This window comes from Pseudochaenichthys georgianus, chromosome 4 (genome assembly GCF_902827115.2).
Source record: "Pseudochaenichthys georgianus chromosome 4, fPseGeo1.2, whole genome shotgun sequence".
Classification (NCBI taxonomy): Eukaryota; Metazoa; Chordata; class Actinopteri; order Perciformes; family Channichthyidae; genus Pseudochaenichthys; species Pseudochaenichthys georgianus.
In genome coordinates this window covers 30,970,314-30,992,326 of record NC_047506.1, presented here as the reverse complement: position 1 = coordinate 30,992,326, position 22,013 = coordinate 30,970,314, and the positions used below count along the sequence as shown (strand labels likewise).

At 39.3% G+C, this 22,013-nt stretch overlaps 1 protein-coding gene across 2 annotated transcripts in view; it reads right to left on the bottom strand.

Moving 5' to 3' along the window:
* Positions 1-19,612, bottom strand: part of ghrhrb (growth hormone releasing hormone receptor b) — a 63,856-nt gene extending 44,244 nt beyond the window's left edge. For both annotated transcript variants that reach the window (XM_034081137.2, XM_034081138.2), the window contains exons 1-2: positions 19,365-19,612; positions 13,838-13,946 (exon numbers count right to left, since the gene is read on the bottom strand). In XM_034081137.2, the coding sequence (XP_033937028.1) occupies positions 13,838-13,946; positions 19,365-19,460 (205 nt within the window). In that variant the 5' untranslated portion in view covers positions 19,461-19,612. The remainder of the gene's footprint in view (positions 1-13,837; positions 13,947-19,364) is intronic.
* Between the last annotated feature and the right edge of the window lie 2,401 nt (positions 19,613-22,013).

Below are 22,013 nucleotides of genomic sequence, written 5' to 3'. Positions count from 1 at the left end.
CATTCTTAAAGTACCGATACTAATGAAACGGAGGAATCGTACCGTTTTTAACGAAAGGGTATCGCGGTACCTTTCAAGTATCGGTACACCGTGCAACACTACACTACACTACCCATAATCCCCAGCTATCGTTTAGGACTACAGTCCCCGTGATTAATCTTCAAACTCTGGGATTGGATGTTGGAGTGGCAGTGCGCCAAGGTTACCCCAAGCGTCAAACAGCTGTTTGAAATGGAACGAAACCACGCCAGACTATCCAAAACTGGAATCGAACGCCCCCCCCCAGAACTACACATGCTGGCTATTATGTAAAAATGTTTGTAATGTTAACTACTGTAAGTTGGTCGAACGAATGCCTCGGCAGACCCGAGCAGCAGTCGAGAGGAGCCGAGCGCATCCGCGAAGCACACGTCAGAGTTCCCGTTAGCCGGCAAATCTAAATATCTTCGGTCAAAATAATTTCCCTTTAGAGCAATACCGCTTCAGTTGCGCCACTTATGTGACAGACAAGAAAAGTATGTGACAGACAAGAATAGTCAACTCTAATGTCTAACACTTAATGTGGAGAAAGAGATGTCCTGTATGGGTTGATTGTGCGTTAATCTGTTGGTAATGCCTCGGGGTTCCGGTGGGCATGTAAACAAATGCATAATGCTGCGCTATACTTTGTGGCCTCATCCAGTTGCATGGCGACACTTATTGTGTAGTTGTCTTTTAATAAGCAGGTAGTCATATCATTAGCTAGAACTAGCTGGATCTGATCGATATGGACATAAATGCGAGTGAAGTCTAATCTGACGGGAGAGAGAGATCAGCTGCTGCTGACGAGTCGAGACTCGACACGCAGCTCTGCATAAGCACATGCAGCGGTGAGCGGAACAAAACACACACTTCAGGTTAGAATATCACACTTAGCTATTTTAATTACCTCTCAAACTACCTAAACTAGTTATAGATATGTTTAGTTTTACTGTCGGGTCACTCATTACTGGATCCGCGAGCTGCATGATACTGGCATAATAATAGATTGCCCGATCGGGCAACCAGCAGGTGAGGCTTCATTGCCCGAGCTAAATACTAGATGGCCCCGGTCTCATCAGCTTGTTCGTTCATGTTTGACTATTGTTCACCGTGGTTTGTTGTTGTTTGAATTCCCATGCTGAAGTCATGAACGTTAGTTGGTGCTCCAGTATAATCGGTACGCCTGAAACTCATCCAGTGAGAAACGTTCCGCTGTGCAAAAATAAGTGCGATTAAAGTGCGATTAAAATGCGTTAATTTTTGTGTAATTAATTAATCTTAATTAACGCGTTAAAGTCCCGGCCCTAATAATTAATAAATGGGTGAAAATCGCTTGTGTCCATAATGCGCAGCATTAATATATACCCACATGACAGCTCATTGTTACTTTGTAATTCTACTCCACTACAATTCAGAGGTTAACCTGGTATTTTTACTCCACTACACTTATTTGAGTTACTTTGCAGATTCTGATTAATGATATGAAATATAAACAACCCTTAAATTAGACTTTAGTTACACCTGAGTAAAATTCAGATAAGGTCAAGTGCCAACAATCAGGAGAGATATTTGATAGTTGGTGCTTGAGAAGACTAAACATGTATCTGCAATTGACATGAATGGAAACGAGTAATAAAGTATATTTATTACTCGTTATTCTCTACTAATAGTTAATTAAAGACTGTATATTATGGCTATTTTGCACATCCCTTTCAAGATTTTCAAAGGTGTATTGACATATCATATACACAACTACAGTGTAGTTATGCAATGAATGAAAAACTTGGGTCACAGGTTCCTCAACAGTGCATATCTATCAATATGTGTGTACCTCCACCATTAAACTGTCATATTCTGCACATATTACAAGCAAGCAATATATTACACGTAAAGTACTTTGTCAGGCTTAATATTTATCTGTAGATAGATACCCCCAAAGTTTTTTTCTTATTTAAAAGAAGACCTTAATCTGTTATTTAATGTTTAAATTCGTAGGTTAATATATTTGTACATCCTGCACTAAACTGTTTTATTGTAGAGTTCACTTATAGTATCTTCTTGATTTTTTATATTCTATATTTCTATCACAGACCTTCTACTTTCCCCCTATGAAAGTATGTACTCTTAATATTTTTTTAATCAAATAATATTTGATTAAAAAAATATTAAGAGTACATTATTGTTGTTATGTGTTATATTATAACACATAAAAACAATAATTCAATAACGTGCTTTAACCACTAGGCGGTGCACACAAGGTACACACAGCCATAAGAACTTTGTATTATTAGTGTAGGACACTTATGTATGTACAACATCTGAAGATGTGTAGTTTTATTCATGCTTTCACATAATTTTACAGCATATTGCTATACTAATTCAGATTCAGTATTTACATTCAAAGAAAATCAGTAATATCTTTAAAAACTACAAGTCCATTTATATCAGCTGTGCACCGTTATGGTGTAAATATAACCTATCTATGAATTAGATCAAATGTAAAAGTCAGCCGAATTAGTGTTGATACTGCAAGGAGACGTATTGTGTGAAGATAAATTGAAGATGTCAAGTATTCAGTTTCGGCGACATTTCTTCAGTTTTTCCAAAGGTCTTCTCATCAGGGCTCTATAAAGAAAGAACTACGGCAGATTTGTAATATGTAATGCAGCCGAACCGTGTATTACAATGCCGTTATGTGATGACTTTCAAAGAGAAAAGCAAGAGCACTCGGAATTAAGTATTATTTTATTCTTTTAAAATGTTTTCCGGATTTCATATAATATAAACACCAAATCCCAGCATGCATTGCGGCTAAAACATCCAATCAGCGAGCTTAAACCATAGCTGAGGATCTTGGGTAATCGCTCGAAATGCCTACCTCTGTTTCCGGTTATTTTTATTTTGAAATTCAGTTCCTGACGGACGCCAAAAAAGCCCGAGATTATGGAATTAAACCAATAAATAAAAACAAGGATAATTGTGTGTTATTGGTGAGTAAATAACAGTGTGTTATTTTGAAAAGAATATCAAATGAAAGGAAAAAATGATTAAAAAAAATACAGATTTCAGTATCCTGAGGCTCTGAGCCCCATTTATTTTCCTCACAGACGGCAACAAAAGTCCGAAATTATACGATTTAAAATAAAAGCAATAATTGTGGCTTGATATTGAGTAAGAACATGTTTTTTATGAACCACACAGCTTCCGGTCTTCCACGACCCGACCGGAGAAAAAGACGTGCTGCAGGCACGAAACACATTACCGGTAGAAATACATTGCTTTTAAAATCGTGCTGTGCAACACGAAAAAAAAAAGGGGAAATCGTGTTGGTGAACACGAATCAATAGATTAAAAATCGTGTTGGTGAACACGAAATGCCATGAGACTGGGTTGGGATATAAGGCTCTCCCTCACCCTCCCTTCGGCAAATCAGACCACATCTCACTGCTGCTGCTGCCTGCTTACAGGCAGAAACTTAAACGGGACAGACCGATAACAAAGACACTACAGCGATGGAGTGAGGAGTCAGATTCAGCACTGCTTTGCATCTACGGATTGGAGTGTGAACAGTTTTTTTCCTCACTTCGAGAGCAGCCAGGCTGTGGAGGCACAGAAGGATCAGGAGCCCTGCCCTTTTGTTTTAAACCGGGCAGATGTGTGTAAATCCTTTAAAAGGTTTAACCCACACAAGGCTCCTGGACCTGATGGCATCCCTGGGCGTGTTCTCAGGGTGTGTGCAGTTCAGCTGGCAGAGGTGTTCACAGACATCTTCAACAGGTCCCTGCTGCAGTCTGTAGTCCCCACATGTTTAAAACACTCCACCATCGTTCCTGTCCCCAAAAAGACAAAAATCACCAGCCTCAATGACTACCGCACAGTAGCACTCACCTCCATCATAATGAAGTGCTTTGAGCGGTTAGTCAAATCATTCATCACCTCCTCCCTCCCTGACTCTCTGGACCCCCTGCAGTTTGCCTACAGAGCAAACAAGTCCACAGACGACGCCATACATGTAGCCCTCACCATCCACACTGCCCTCTCACACCTGGACCAGAGGAACACATAATGTGAGAATGCTGTTCATTGATTACAGTTCAACCTTCAACACCATTGTGCCCTCCAAGCTGGTCATCAAGCTCAGAGACCTCGGACTCAACAGCGCCCTCTGTAACTGGATGCTGAACTTCCTGATGGGCAGACCCCAGGCAGTGCGGGTGGGAAACATCACATCCTCCACCCTGATCCTCAACACCGGAGCCCCTCAAGGCTGCGTGCTCAGCCCTATCCTCTACTCCCTGTTCACTCACGACTGTGTGGCCACACACAGCTCCAACACCATTGTGAAGTTTGCTGACGACACGACCGTCATCGGCCAGATCACAGACGGCCGACGAGACGGCGTACAGAGAGGAGGTCGAAAACCTGACATCTTGGTGCCAGGATAACAATCTCCATCTCAACGTCAGCTAAACAAAGGAGCTGATTGTGGATTACAGGAAGCAGCAGGGAGAGGGACACGCCCCCATCGCCATCAATGGGACTACGGTGGAGAGAGTCAGCAGCTTCAGGTTTCTCTGTGTCCACATCACTGAGGACCTGACATGGACTCTTCACACTACCACCATCACCAAAAAAGCTCGACAGCGGCTCTTCTTCCTCCACAGGCTGAGGAGGTTCAACATGGACTCCAGGATACTCTGCAACTTCTACAGGTGCGCCATAGAGAGTATCCTGACTGGCTGCATCACGGTCTGGATACGGCAGCTGCACCACCCTTAATCGTAAGGCTTTACAGAGGGTGGTGAAAACTGCAGAGAACATCACCAGGACGGAGCTGCCATCCATGGAGGACCTTTACTCCCAGCGGCTCAGGAAGAAATCCCTCAGGATTATAAAAGACCCCCATCACCCCAGCCACAAACTGTTCTGTCTGCTGCCGTCTGGCAGGCGTTACCGCAGCATCCAGACTAAAACCACCAGAGACAGTTTCATACCACAGGCAATAAGACTGCTAAACAACTGAACTGCTGAAACAACATATGTTAAACACCTGAACTGTTGAAACAACATCCATAACATTCATCTGCTACTTTATAATTATTTATCTATTTCTCTAATATATCATTCCAATAACTTGCATATAGACTCTTATAGCACTATTTCACTTTTTTAAACTATTTTTCTCTATGTATACTATTTACTTGCAGTCCTGAGACCCCACACACACAGTATTCCAGCATTTCTGATTGCCCAGGGCTGTTCTGAGATGTTCTAGACTGATACAAGTGGTCTCACCAGGATATCTGTGAAGGTTAGCTTTTACCTTTCAAAGGCTTCCATAGGTTAAGATTTGAAATTAGTTCAAATTTTGCGCAGAAACTATTGCCAGCAGCTCTAGTTTGGAGTTGAGTTAGGTGCTTACATAGACATGGGATGTTCCCATTTATCTGCTGTACGTGGTGATTCTTCCAGGATATATTTGTTACCCTGTGTAGGTATAGTCAAATCGTCATATGTTGAGGTGTATGTGAGAAAGGACATCGCCTGTGTTATTGTCTGTTTAATATCTGAAGCATGGCTGCCATCAAATATGACATGAGATCTCTCGGAGGCAGTAAGACAAACTCAAACCTGAAAGCTAGGCCCTAAAACTTAGTCCTGTGTGCTTCCTGACAGTTTTACAAGGTTGTACCCCTCTGACATTTATGTGGTCTACACTATAATAAACATAATAAACAACAAGAACAAGTTATGAGGCAGGTTTTTTATTTCCAAGGAGCAGACAAAATGCGCAAACGAGAATTAGGTTGACCTAATGTCAATCTAAGCGGTTGTCCTGTATTTCGTCTTCCCCTCCATATCTCAGTATTCTATTCCTCCTCTGGCTACAACTCAGCTTCGCATGCTTCACTTTTCAATGTTTTCATTGTTCAATAAACATTAATCTTATGTCTGTCATGTACATTCCCGCTACCATAATATTGTTACAGTGGTTCCCCCGAGACGTACAGGACGATATATGCCCTTTAATAAACAATGTTATGTGATAAGGGAGAAGCGTAGGTGTGCAGAGAGACAGGAAAGGACAGGAGAAATTGAGGGCTTGTGTAGTTTAACTCAGGGGCGGACTGGCCATTGGGAATACCGGGAGTTTCCCCGGTGGGCCGTTGCTGTGTGTGGGCCGGAGGGCCAAAAGAAAAGAAAAAAAGTTTATGAAAAAAAAAAAAAATTCTTTTTTTTTTGCCTAAATCTTACCGGCCCACATTTGTAAGTGTTCCGGCCCAGCCCAGTGGGGTGTGGCCAGGGTTGGGTTGTAATGGAATACATGTAACGGTGTTACGTAATCAGAATACAAAAATCAAGTAACTGTATTCAGCTCGCGTTACATTTGAAAAACGAGTAATCTGATTACAGTTACTTTCGTAAACCTGAAGTGAATACATTTTGGATTACTTATTGGAATTATTGGTGGAAAGATTTCCTCACAACATTTAATATTCATTACTAAAGGTACAGCCGAATCATTACAGCGCACAAAACCTATTACCGCCGCAGATGGACCAAAAAGGGGAGCGTTTGAAAAAAATGTGCGGGTCCGCTCAGTGAAACAATAACAACGTAACATGGAGGAACAAAAGTCTGCGTTTAAATCGTGTGTGTGTGTGTGTGTGTGTGTGTGGTTAAAACACATCAGCCACACCGCTCTTTAGCCTTTCTAATGATTCTGAAGGTAAACACAGTGCCCCTGGTTTAACTGACAGGTTATGGAAACATAAGACATCTCTACTCCTTAATATCTCATCTGGCCTACCTCCAACCTCAAGCAAAGCTGAATGTTGGATCTCTTTTACTCTAGGGCCTTTTGGATTATCTCTCAGAGACTTTGTATTTAGTATAAGGCTTGAATCCTGTTTGATAAATGGAAAGGCCTCTCCGATAAAGCATCTTGTTTGCAAATACAACAGGATTGAAATCTTATTAAACTGCAAAAGTGATTTATGTGCTTCTATCATCATTTTCTTTTAGCACATTTAACATTAATTTGAGACCTCAATAGTAAAGCATATGTCCTCTCAATTAAGGAGGGGCTTGGATGAAAACACTAGCTAATTATGAGCAAAAAGGCTAACAAGTTCTGGTTTGAAATCATCTCAAATAAAGGTGTACAATTACCAATAGGGGTCTTATCAAATGCATTTTTGTTGTTGGTCAGTACATCTTTGATACCCCTGATATATCACAGGAATAACAACTGAGTAATCTCACATATATAAATATTTTTTAGGTCAATTGACTAGGACTGTGAATAGTTGTTCGTCATTCTTAATTAACTTATCAAAAATATTTTGTTTGTAACCAAGAAAAAATGCACCCTTCTTGTTAAGGCACATAGGACATAAGTGCAACATCACCAGTTCTATTCTGTCTGCCATTCTCGTTTCCTGTTTGTAACTCTGTCATTATCCAATAGATTTAATTGAATTTAACGGATCATTACAATACCTCTTAGAAATTCTCTGGGGAGTTGCTAACTTGTTCATTTCCACATGAATAGATAAACCATTTTCAGTTTCAGTGACGCATTCAAATGTCTTGTTTTGTCAAGCCACCTGTCCAAAACCCCAAACTATGACAAGAAGAGCAGCGTTTAAAAATCTTGAACCTTCAAAAATGTAGCATGTTTGCTTGACAAATGATGAATCCATTATTAATATTGTGTTTATAGACCTAATCAGTTCTGCAATAAAAATGTACGTTGTTGCTTTTCACCTCTGGTATTTGGTCTGTGTAATTAGTTGGGAATGAAAATGGAAATGACAATTGGGATTGACCACAAAGAGACCGAGAGGGCAGGACAGTCATGGTGTGTAATGATCTGTGGAAATGTCTACAGTGGAAGGTGAAAGCCATGTAGAAAATAAGCACACACGCACACACACACACACACACACACACACACACACACACACACACACACCACACACACACACAACACACACACACACACACACACACACACACACACACACACACACACACACACACACACACACCGTCTCTCGTCCTTGAAGATAAATTCATGAGGCTGGCTTTTGCTCACTGTGAGTCTAATTAGAAGTATCCTTGAAAATGGACAAGACTGTTAATCCCCTCTCTGTGTTTACTCCTACATTACTTCCTCATTTCCTCTCTGTCACAGTGTTTCTGCTCTTCTTGTTTTTCCTGAGCGAATGGAAGTGTGAAGGTAATTAACCTGAAGTAGACAAGACATCTGCCCCACCCCCCTCTCTCCAGAGGACAGTTGTTGATGATTCAAGAAAGAGAAAAGGGCACAAAGTGAATTTGAGAGTGTGTTTTACCTCATTATTACACGGCTTAGTTGGATACTCGATTCAGATTTTTCAAATTGAACATTCCAGATGTTTTTAATTGTAAGGAGATAAGACCATTGCTGAGCAAGATCAAGGGACAATGTGAAGTCATATATAACCGCAAAAAAAAGGCTGGTTGAATTAACGTTAGCTGTCGACAACAAACATTAGTTTTCATCCATCAGCAACCAACAACTTTGGATGATGTCCCCAGTAAAGAAAGGCAAGAGGTTCAAAGACAAGGCACTGGACGTCAGAGAAATCAGAAGAAGAAGACAGACAGGAAGAAAACACTGATAGGAACACATTATGGGCTCTGGCATTGTTTCAAAACTGGTTGATGGAAAAGAAAATGTGAACTGGCTTTGGCATTTACATAAAACTTTGTTTAGAGCTGCCTTAATTATAACTTGCTTAGCTATCACCGCAGTTCTAGTTGTTGGTAAGCATTTTTACATAAATAAAATCATTTTTAATACATTTTTCGTGTGAAGTCGTTCATTTACTCAGTACATAGCTGTGTACTAAGCGGGATAATGTGCAGCGAAGTGGTCAGTAATTAAAGAAGAACACTGCCAGGTGAACAGGATTCAGAGCCTTACGTAACCACAACCAACTGTGTAATCTTCTGCAACATTGCCGTTATGAAGCCTAATAATTACCTGATCAATCTTTCAAGAGCCGTATCGCCTTTTGCCCCCTCCCTTCATTAGAAGATTAGATTTGGTCTGAATGGATTTGCAGGGGGATTGTGTTACTAAACACACCTGTTTCACCTGATATTCAAACTAACAACATCTGTTTATTTTTCATGCATTGAGAGAAACAACAGCAAAAGCTATCAAAGTGACCATGTGGTGAAATGGGAAATACAAAGTTATGCTTGTGAAATAAATATGTTTGAATTTAATTACATTTCTTACATAACAGTGGAAATAGCTCGTTAGAATTAAACTAATAAATCCACAGCCAACACTTAAATTAGGTTTCACTAGGCTTATGTTGCCTTTTGCCTCATAGTGAAACAACTAATCACTTAGACTTGTCTATAATTTCATTTCATTTCATTGTGATGGGAAAACTTGTGTTAATTTTAGTGAATGAATAACTTATCCATGCTCTCAAATGGATAGTTAATGTGCACAAACATGGATGGAACTGTGTAACAATTTCACCAGTACTTGGAATGGTATGACTTGCTTGAAGTGAATATATCTGCACTTTCCTGATTGTTAGAAAATGTTTTTTGCACTTATTGTACGTTGCTTTGGATGAATACGTCAGCCCAATGGAATGTTATGTAATGAATGGGACCAGATTATTGATGTGGTTGGTAATGGCAAGGTCCACAGAGATTATTTTTCAAGGCGCTTTTATCATTTTACGCTGGAAAATCAATTGACCACAAAGTGACGCAAAGCAAACCAGCACTTAAAACGTCCTACTTACCTGCAAAATGTCAAAAGAAAATGTAAAAAAAAAGCCCCACCCCCTTCATCCACTGTAACAATAATCTTTCGCAACACGCACCTGGTCTCCCATCCCTCTGACCCCCTCCCCCTACGGGAACTCCATCTTTCACAAAGAATATGTACACTGCACTTGAACCTGAACACACATATGCACATGTGCAATATGTGGAGTAATGTCTTTTGGGGCCATAAAATAAAATTACAACAGGATTGTACGGTTATAAATGCATAATAAATTAGTTATGATATAGTTTAAAACAATATTGGATGATAGTTATTTTTTTTGTGTTTTGGACTGAGATAAATCATGGGTCAAAATTGACCCGCAAACACCATGAACGGTAACAGCTTTCAAACACAACACAAGGGTTAATGAGGATTATATTGGAAAATAACACCGGATTCCTTAATTGTTTGTTCTAGCTTGATTTTCTGCAGATTTACAGACATCTCTTGCATTATGTAAATCTATGGGGAAAAGTATTTTAAGGTTCAATGGCATCACATGACAGAACCTGAAATTGTAATAGTTTTGTCAAATTGGCTTTAATGTCTGGTGCTGTTTCTACGTTAGACAAAATGCTAGCTACCGCTAAGCCTCTGTTCCTATCACACTGACTGCATAATCCCACCATCAAGATGATAAGCATCCGCATCAGATCCATGGCTAGCTATTGTTGGTTAGCTGTTCGTTGGCTCACTTTAAGGATATGACAATAGACTGTTAAATTAGACATAGTCGTATGTCATCCTTATCTATATGTAGCATAAGCCCATCTAACATGACACTGATCTGGAAACAACTTAGATGCAGCCAGGACAGTTACTATATACTCCTACCACTACTGTTTCTGGATCCATTGGCCTTTTGGAGCAATGGGTTTTTGTCAGATGAATGGTCGCTGGTCGAACGGGACATTATGCAGATTATAGGTGTTTCAGAACAATGTGCCAACGTAGCATTCAGTAGTCCCCCCTCAAAGAGTATAGCCCTTTCTGGAAAAAATCTCTAATTTATGTAGATTGGATTTGTACTGTATGTACATATGATTTACATTCAAACTTGCACATTCACATGTTTATATAGCTTGAACTCTTATAATTATCTTGTGTTCTGTACGTTACTGCTTTAACACCTTAACTTCCCTATGTGGATCAATAAAGGTCATCCTTATACTATCATAATTTCATTGACTGATTCAATGCTAATGTGTTTGGTGGCGTGGTTTGGTCACTGGGGAGAGCGTAAAGGAGAAGTTGGGACTGTTTCTCCCTCCTGACCGTTCCTCTTTGTAAAGGCTGACAAGACAAGTGAAGCGGTGCCAGTCTTCTTCAGTCCGGGCTTGATGCTCCTCGTACACGCCGCTTCAAATGCTAATTGTCACGTCTTTGCTTTGGACGATAACAGGAAAGCGTGACAAATGATGCAATTAATTCCGAGCGACACCAGCTGTGTCATGTGCAGGCAGTCCCACAGGAGAGGAGATGACTGTCTCACCAAGTGTGTAGCTTTCATTAGAACCTTTTCAAAGTGGAGAGACAGAGCGAGGCGGCGAGAGCTGAGTTTACCTGCCTGGAATGACCCTGTCGCATAACTCAAAACACTTCCAAACAATAAGAATTGATATTTCGAGGTGTAAAGGACATGCTTTCAAACAGCATGTCATATTGAAAATGAAGCGTGGGGCCTCTTGAAGGACAAGCTGTTTAGGTGGCTGCTCCAGTCATTTTGTCTTTTTTCTGAGGCATTGAAGGGAGGATAAAGGATGAATCTCCCCTGATGCAGTTGGCTCATCTCCTACCTGAGCTGAAACCGGGCCAGGCCAGGTTGACCAAGCATTCCCTTTTACCCAGACATCTCCTCACCTGATTAGTTCCCTTGATTGATTTGGCTGCTCTGCCAGGTGAAGGATGGTAATTGGATACCAGGAAGCAAATGTGCTCGCTATGCTTTTGAATAAAGAGATGCAATCACCAGACACGGGAAGCCTGATGTGTGTGCAGCATTGAGCTTTACATGCAGGTGTGTTAATGCACCTTGCTACATTGAATGCCTCCTGCTTCATCACCCCTTCGTTTTGCGTTACTAGCATGTAGTCGAGTTTACACCAAAGAATACTCTTTAAATAGTTTGTGTCGGGTATATTATTTGAAACAAATAAATGGGCATTTTTTGAGAAACTCAGTTGAGTGGACATTTTTTAGTTTTTTTGCCAAGGGTAACTAAAAATGGCACGATAGCGCAAGATAGCAAGTGAGTGCATACATTTTCAGACACAGTGGGAAAATGTATATTTCTCGATAGAAGTCAAGGGGAAGTGTGTCTGTTTGATTTTCATTGAAATTGTTGTAATTATGAAAGAGAAAATCAAACATTAAACCTACCAGCCTACACTTGTGCGAACATAGGTTAGGAAAGTGGCAACTAGTCTGATAGCTCAACAACTGTATTTTTTCCATGCTAACAAAACACAAACAATACCACAACAGGTAGCTCAATTCGACACGGGAAACCTTTCTCAAATGGTGACTTTATAAACAGTGCCTCACCGAAGATGCAAGAATAATGTGCCCGGAAATAATGTATGAATTCAACAACGTTAGCATGTCCAGACACAGAGTTGTGTGGGGAATCTAAACATCAAGTTTCAGATAAAGCTTGTGCTTTGGACTTTACTTGATTCCATGTGATGAGAGCAGAAATGCCAGACACATTTGGTAGCTTTTCTGTTGTTCAACTTGTAACAGCTGTAGTTAGCTTGCAAATAATTGTTCGCAAAGAAGCTTCCCTTACACTGCCAGTAAATGGCGATCAGAATGCTAACAGTTAGAAGGAGAACGGAATACCTGCATGGAAGCTAAGCCATGTTCTGCATGGTTTGTGTAACTTTGATGAAACCGAACAAACTCTTTGAAACATCAAAGTCATACAGTAACACAAAAAAAAGACTAACCAATGGAGACAGCGATAGACCAGTAACTTCAGAGTTCTGCAAGGTTATATTTATGTTTCCTGAATGGAGTTAAATGGAGGCGTTTCTAATATTTCTCATTCTAAATATTGGTCTCAGTTCCACGTCAAAAATAGCTTTCTGACGATAAGCTTTTAGGATTGTGCTGCCTTTTATCTACAGAGCTGTTTGGTTTGTATATGTGATGAGATTGCAAGGGTTGATTCTCTGATAAATAATACTGTTAGGATGGCGGTTATTATTCTTTAATGAGCAGCCTCCATACACTTAAAATCAATTCCCTGGGTAGAATTGTGCAAGCTGACTGATGCTTTCTTCAACTCCTGACATATACTTTCAAAACTTCAACGTATTCCACTCCCTTTAACCGCCTCTGAATTAGTGGAAGAGAAGGGGAATGGAATAAGTGATCTTCAGCCTATAATAAAGACCGAAATAGAGACTTCCAGCTGGGCGAAGCTGAGTACATCTATTTCATTGGATACAGCAAAAATAAACTGAACTCCTAATCATGACTCACATTTGTTAATATCTAATATTTTACTGTGGTTTCTATGCATTATCAAAGATTGTATTTGTTTGTGGTAGATAGCAACTTGTTCTTCTTGCTTCAAATTAGACAATTTATAATTTGATAATTGAACTCAATGTATTTGTTGACCAATATAATCAGGGATTATCTTCAATCCTTTTAAGTAATATGTTGAGGTTTATTGTAAAGTAAAAAACTACCAGAACCAAGTTTTTAGCACCAAACAATTTCATAACATATTGTAAATAATTTAAATATGTACAAACATCTAATTTAATTGAACAAAATAGAATGATCTCAGTCAGTCAAATCAACTACATCGGGAAAAAAAAATGTAGTCTAAGGACACTTGCTCTCTCTGAAACAAAGACTATTGGCAGTACTAGTCCATGTGCGGACCTGAGGTACAGTCATGAGTCATTATGTAAGTATGTGCTTTTTCCTGCAACTTGATTAAAAAGCACACACCTGTCTTGTTGGAGTGGTTGTTCTCCTCTTGTTTGAGGATGTGGTTACATTCTTCCTGCACCTTCATGTGCTGAACCACCAGGGCACAGTCTGGGTGGATGGCCTCTGTCTAAAGAGAAGAAAGAACACCAGAGTGAATATACATTTGAAAACAGCGATACTGATGCAATGTTTATTGGATTGCTACTTATTTTTCTAGGCTACATTAGGGTCAATTTCCAAACATCTTTTATCAATCGTTTTTCGATATTTCCATCGCATGCGTCCGCCTCAAGCAAAAGTGCTCCACCTAGCGTCTTTCTTTCTGAGTGCTCCAACTTTTAAGATTTCAGACATTTTCATGAAAACAATAACAAGAAACACTGGGAGGTTATTGTTTTTTTTTAATTAAAAGCTGAGAGGAGAGTTTTCTCAACGCCTTGTTGTTGTTGTTGTTGTTGTTGTTTTCTGAGGGGATTTTTTTTTTTAAAGGGTCTTTCCTTATGTCAAAGCAAATGCCATTGACTGCATTCTTGTGCAGCGCTTTTCCAGCCCCTCTAAAAGCAACAACACAATGAAGCACTCACCCTTCCAAACACATTCAGTCGTACATCGTTGGCCATGCCATTGGAACCAATTTGAGGTTCATATTTTTCCCAGGGACACATTGACATATTGACTGGAATCAAACACCAACATTCCATTTGGGGGTCAACCGCTCTACCTCCTGAGCCACAGCCCCAATACAAAATTGAAACCTGGAAAAATTGCTCTTATGGAAGGATGGTTTTTTATCATGTTTCGCACCAGTGCTTGCCCACATGAAGCTGTTTACATGCTGACTTTCAGTATTTTATTTCTGCGATGACATTGTGACAACATTACAAATTAAAAACCTTTTAAAATCAATAATATTTATCGAGTACTGTTTCAATCTTAAGTACTGAGGGGGGTGGATCTGTACCTCTTTCCGCTTTCCGTTCATGTGGGTTTAATATAAACCCTGTCTATTACATATCTTCGCTGCACCTCTCTCCCCAATTGAGTTCCCCTCCAGTGATAAACCTCTGTACGGTAATCAGCCCCCCTGACAGCTCTAACGTGGGAGTTCAACAACTTTCGCTTTAAGTCCTGACATCTGCTGTCAAGGCTCCTCTGCCTTTTTCACGCCTTCTGAAGACCATGATGAGGAGGAGGACAGAGAGATTCGTACAGGTTTATAATAATCCTACAAGATGTATAAATTCACATATGACAAGATTCCAGTAGTATTTCCACCCTGCAGTTAAATTAATTATGTGCAATCATGAAACAAAATTGATCCCTTCGGTGTCAAGTGAGACTAAAATCCCTATAATTGCTTTGAATGTATTTAATTGATTACTATGATGAATCTATTTGGTGTAAAATATTCGAGCCGTCACAGGTTGAACACCTGCCAGTTGGACAGATGGAGACACTGCAGGAGAGAGTGACATTTGACCTTTATCTCTCACAGCGCTGCAGTGTCCAGGATTAAAATGAAAGGAGATAGGAGGGACACTGTTATTTGACAGAAACACCTCCTGGCCTCTTGTAGGACATCTACAGTCTTGTCTTTGTGTGTTTTTCCTTCATTTAACCAGTTAGATTTTTTCATTGCGTTAGGAGTTCAAACTGAGCACAATGAAAGATTACTATAAAAAAATGCATGTAATATCCTCCCAAGCAGCATTCATTGACAGCAAAGAGAAACTTAAATGAACTAAATCTCAGTATTAGTCACAAAAACAACTAATTAAGCAAGTTTAATCTAAAGATTTGTGCAGATATTAAAACAATAATAATCTTATTAACGTAAAATGGCTCTAACATGACTAACTAACTGAATTATTTTATGAATTATTTTAAGTAGGAAAGATTGCTGCCTGGATAAAAAAATAGTGTAATCTAGTATTACAAAGAAGCGTAGGATTTCTCCATCGACCAATGAGGTCCCAAGTGTGGATACTTCAAAATGGCTCGACAACAACACAAAACGTAAAAGTATTTGAGAAGATTAAGTAAGCAGATGTGGGAGAAAGGTCAGCAAATGGGAGTATTTGGTTTTCAATTGTCTTGAAATGCCTTTTGTAGGTTGAGACTCTTTATTTACCTGACTAATAACCCCATCAGTTCCCCACATGACGGACTGAAAATGCTTTGAGACTGTAAGAACAACATGGATTGTGGCGGAGGCTCCTATTGTCAGATATTTTCCAACAGCTCTGAATGATTTCATTTTCTATTTTAGTCCATTTAATATGAAAATGCAAAATATGTCAACAATTCAATTTGGGTGGCCCATAAACCCAAACATCATCTATAGCCTACAGCAAATACAAATGAGTGAGTGTAGCTGAACATCTGAATCTGGCAGCACAGCCTCCCGATGACACAACACAGTGCAGTCATATCTGCCCTGCAGGTTTATGTTACAAACCTCCTTTAGATTGCCAAGATGGTGACACGACATCCTGTCTTATAAAACAACACAATGTGTCAGGTAACAAGTTTCAGACACACAAACTTGTGTGTCTGTTTAAGTGAAGATCTGGAGTGCCATTTGAGCGGGCACTTTAATTATTGTAACGCTCGATCCTAAATGGCATCAGTTTACGTGCCGGCAATGTCATTTAAATTCAATCACTGCCTTAACCGGGTCATTATCGCGGGGTCCAGACTGCCTTCAGCAACCTTTACCGAGCTGCCATCATTTACATTCAGAATTTCAAAGTGATACAAAGGACAGGTAATTACCAGGGCTCTGATGTCATTAGTATGTGTGAGTGAGTGGGTGTGTGTCTCTTATTGGCTGTTTAATGTTTTCAATCTAAATCCTACTCCTATTTTGAAGCTGATGATTCACAGGTTTATTGCATTCGTCAGAACTCTCTCTTCTCATCCACATGCTGTCTTACAGACATTACATTTTATTTGGCTGACGCTTTTATCCGAAGCAATTTAAAATAAGTGCCTTTAACCATGAAGATATAAACTCAAAATAAGAATCCCGTAAGTACGTTAGCTTTAATATGTCAAACAATGGTAATTGCTACTGCATTTGCTTCAAATAAGCTAATAAATAAGCTAAACATTCTTAAGTGCCATATACAGAAGTGACATTTTGTTTTACTATATGTAATTTTTGGCCCAGTTGCAGGAATAGAAGGAATAGCAAGAATAATTTGACATCTAATTTCAAGTTATCAATTATTCATTTAAAATGTAAATGAATAATTAACCGTTAATTACTTAAATCATTCATTCATTGACATCCACCTACAGAATTGGCACTTATAGACATTCATGGTTTCCAGATGATGAGTTCTTAAGATTTAATTGATCCCCTGAATTTAGCGCCAGCCTGATGTTGAAATGTGTGGTTAAGAGCAAAATATCTCTGCCTATTGGATAGATCAGCCTTTGAGTCTAATTACTCTATTACTGGCGCTATTTGTCCCCAAAATCAATCAACCTCCTTCCATTTGACAGAATACAGCCACCAGGAAAATGATCTCATATCATACTCTTATGAAATCACGAAAAACGCTACTGAAGCACTGTCAAAGTGAGGCTGGTTGGGCTGCACACTCCGTCATCTTGGTGTTGGATAATGTTGCAATGACGTCTGTAGTGCAATATGATGTCTTTGTTCCTCAAAAAGTGCTGTTAGATGGTAATATATGGCCAACACCGCCATTCACAGATGGAGCCAAGAAGATAACAGCACATACATGTGGACGTTACAAGCATGAAAACTCCACAGCAACAATGAATGAGACGTTTCTAAAAAACTTCACCACCTCGATTTTTATAGAGCTCTGTTTTCAATTAGCTAAAACCCGCCTGGGTGTTGACAAAAAGGAATGACAAAGCTATATTGATAAAATGAATCCCTGTACACATGAAGACAAGGACCTAAACAAGCTCACAGAATGTTATGAGACACAGAATGTCAAAAAGAGCAGGAGACGGAGAAATGAAGAGTGTTAATAGGGATGTGTGAACACTAAATCACTCCAGCCATGTTCACTCTCTGGACGCAATTATAGTGATCCAGCAGTTCAATAAGTGGCATTAAATGTCCATCCTGCTGTCACCAGAAGAACAATGATCTATAATGAAGAGGCAGAGAGGATCAAATGAGCACATTCAGAGTCTGTGGAGGAAGCATTTAATAAAGGACTGGACAACACAGAGTAATTGCCTTCAGGTTCATGAGAGACACGTACACCAAATCCCCCATTAGGGTTTGGACTCTGCTGAACTCTCAGAGGAGCACACAGCTGGGGGAGGTGACATTCCTTTACAATAGCATTTAATCCAAGTTCAAATATGGTTAAAATGAACTTTAAAGGGAATATTATTCACGCTGAATTGTGGCATTATCTTAAATTCAAACAGGTGCATCTGCAGAAATAAATATTAACGCTTTCTCTTTGCTGCTGCTGTCTGTCAGGGGCTAAAAGCAGCAGAGTAAAGTGAGTGTCTTTATTGCTGGTTCCTCATAGATGAAAGTTTCTCTGAGATTTATATTTAAATTATCAAACTTTCCTTAGGACACCAAAATGGGGCAAAAAAAAGAAAAAATCAAGTCTATATGCCAAAAGCCTGGAATAACAAAGCATCACACAGAATGGCCAATAATAGAAAGATTATCATTAAATAACCACTCAAAGACAAATGTATCATCCATCAGGGAGTCGTGGTCGTAAATCAATTCAGATACATCACGCAGCAATAGGGCAGCAGCTTCTCAGATGGAATATAGTTTGGTCGAATTATTCAATAAGTTATATAAAACTTTCTTACTGAAGAATAAGTGTTAAATGCACAACAACATCTTAATCTTAATGATTAAATGAAAGAATGATAAGAAATAAATCGCTCCATATGATATTAAATCTATAACAAATTCATCCCCATTTCCTTTCCTTTCAAGATGGAAATATTAAAACATGTAGGAAATATACACACTAAGTGATATCAATGCAAGAATAAAACAAATGTTAAGCCAATTAACAAATACAAAAACAGGCACACCGTGAATCTTCAATATATTATTTCAACAAACTAAGCAGTAAGTGGATTCATCCTCTCTTAATCTGCTTACTGATTGATACGTTGGACAGCATATGGAATGATGTTAGTCACATTGGTGTCATATCTTTCTTTCTTTCAGTCTTTATTTCGAACAGATTAAAAAATAACAAATGTGAAAAACAGAATACCGTATTGTTATAATACAGTATTTATCCACATTCATGGTAATAATTTGTATATTCAAGAAAAAAAAAAAAATGTCTTCATATTAATAATAATAATAAATCATATGTGTCCGAAAGGGAGTAGGAGGAAGCAAATGCTATCTATCACCCCTTTAAAATGGACTGTTTTGTGCTGTACATGTGCAGAGCTAAGCAAACAACTAACTATTATTTGGAAATGAAATCAATAGAACCCTATAAGTAAACATCATCATGCCAATCCCGAAGATCCACAGCCTTAGTGTTGCGAGTGAACTCACCGTCTCCCACAGCGCCAGCTGCAGGAACATCCCTATGTGAAGCATTGTGGCCATCCATTTCATCCACGAGCATCCACAGATACTGAGCAGTAACATTCTGTAGGTGTGTTCACTTGGAAAGACTCGCGCGAAAAAGTCTTCGAGAGTAAGAAATGTGTTCCCTTTTCAAATGTCCAACAATCCATGAACTGCGCCTCTTGTTGGCCGTTTCCTCATGTGAATGTCTCTTCGGTGCAGGAGGAGGTCTGCGTTACGCGCTGAGGAGAGCCGGGACTCGACTGAGAGCCAAACAAAGTGCGCTCCTCCCTGAAAGGCAGACGGAGCGGAGCGCACAGCTGCGCGCGGACACACGAGAGAGGACAGGATGAGGAGCCAATATCAGCACAAACATTCTGTCGTAATCACATGCGTAAAACTTACACTAAGAATAGGGCCACACATAATTACACTGAACACAAATATAAATGCAACACTTTAATTTTTGCTCCCATTTTTCATGAGATGAACTCAAAGATCTAAAACATTTTCTATAAACCCAAAATAACCATTTCTCTCAAATATTGTTCACAAATCTGAAAAAATCTGTGATAGTGAGCACTTCTCCTTTGCCGAGATAATCCATCCCACCTCACAGGTGTGGCATATCACAACACATCCTCACTCCCAGGTCGGCCTATGTTGACGTTATGTCAAGTCCCCTGCCGGCTTTTTCCAACGCAAGGGGGGGGGCCTTAGCGTCCATTTTCAACGCAAGGGGGGGGGCCTTAGCGTCCATTTTCAACGCAAGGGGGGGGGCCTTAGCGTCCATTTTCAACGCAAGGGGGGGGGCCTTAGCGTCCATTTTCAGCTTTCCGGGATGTCCATGTGCTTCTATGGACGCTCATGGAAGCACGGCATTCGTTTGTGTCGACTGCCCTTAAAGGCAATGTGAGCGTCCATTCTCATTGGATAGCGGAGAATTGTACACCCGGAAGTAAATATTCCCCTTACTGACGATTGATTTTACAGTGATATCTGCACTACTCATCGACTAAAAAACACCAGATTATCCTTGTTAATTACACAACATTGATTGGTTTAAATTGTGTGCAATGCTTTTGTATTTTTCCCCTTCGATTCGGAGAAACAAATCTTTTTTCGGAGTAAAGGATGGCAGAAGACACTACACTACCCAGAATCCCCAGCTATCATTTCTCCCTGCAGAAAAAGAAAACATGGCCGAACTTCGTTTTATTCTGGGTGTAAAATGCCTATTTTAAAGTTAGTTTGGCCATTAAAATGCGTTTTGATGTCATTTGATGCGAGAAATATGAGTTGTTATTTCAGATTATGTGTGCAGTGGATGTACATGATCTTTAGTTTGCTAGTTATTACGAAGATTACTTCAGGAAATTGCGTCCAACGTTTTCATTGTTACCAAGGTGGTTGCTAGGGACGCTGCTATCGATATTATTTCTGTTATGTTGTGTAACTGTTTAATGGTGTTATCTTTATTGCTACCCCCTTCCCCGTCAATGTATAGTGTTGGTCCACAGCGCAAACATATTAGTTTAACAAAATCCGCATCTAAAGATACGTTATTTCCCCCTCTGCAATTCCAGTCTCACATCTCACATCTCACAGCACATCGTCATTAACAAATACCGGAAACAGACCGAAAACAATTTAAAAAAATAAAATAATACCTTATTCCGAGTGTGCTTGCTTTTCTCTTTGAAAGTCATCACATAACGGCATTGTAATACACGGTTCGGCTGCATTAAATATTACATATCTGCCGTAGTTCTGTATTTATAGTCCTGATGAGAAGACAAACATGAGGAACTGAAAACGTGACGTGGATCATAAATATATCAGCCATTAAACAACATCTTACATTTCTTTTCACACAATACGTCTCCTTACCGTATCAACACTAATTCGGCTCACTTTTATATTTGATCCAATTGGTAGATAGGCTGTATTTACACCATAACGGTGCACAGATGATATAAAGAGACACCTGGTGGTTAAAGCATGTTATTGAATTTCATTATTTTTATTATTAGATATTAATAGGATCCCTATAAAGTATATTCATTACTCGTTATTCTCTACTAATAGTTAATTAAAGACTGTATATAATGACTATTTTGCACATCCCGTTCAAGATTTCAAGATGTTCTAAGGTTTATTGACATATCATATAGGCCTACACAACTATGGTGTAGTTCTGCACTGAATGAAAAACTTGGGTCGCAGGTTCCTCAACAGTGCATTACAAGACATCTATCAATATGTGTGCATACCTCCAGCAATGTTAACTATGTTGAAGCACTTATTTTAACTGATATTATACATAATGTATTATACCCTTATGATGTATGCAGATATTTCATCTCCGGCCTTGTCAGGTATTGAACAATCAATAAATAAAGAACACAGAATTGTTAAATATAAAACACAGAATTTGTGTGATTATACTAAATGATTTTCAAATAAACACCACTGCATATTTAACTGTTACACATGCTGATGTAACGCAAATGTTCCAACTTGGGATCAATAAAGTATATCTTATCTTAAGCTGATCGATGGCTACTGCCATATTTGCAAAATGTGCCTCTGAACCTTGACAAGTGCATGTTTCAGGCTTATCAATTAATGTAA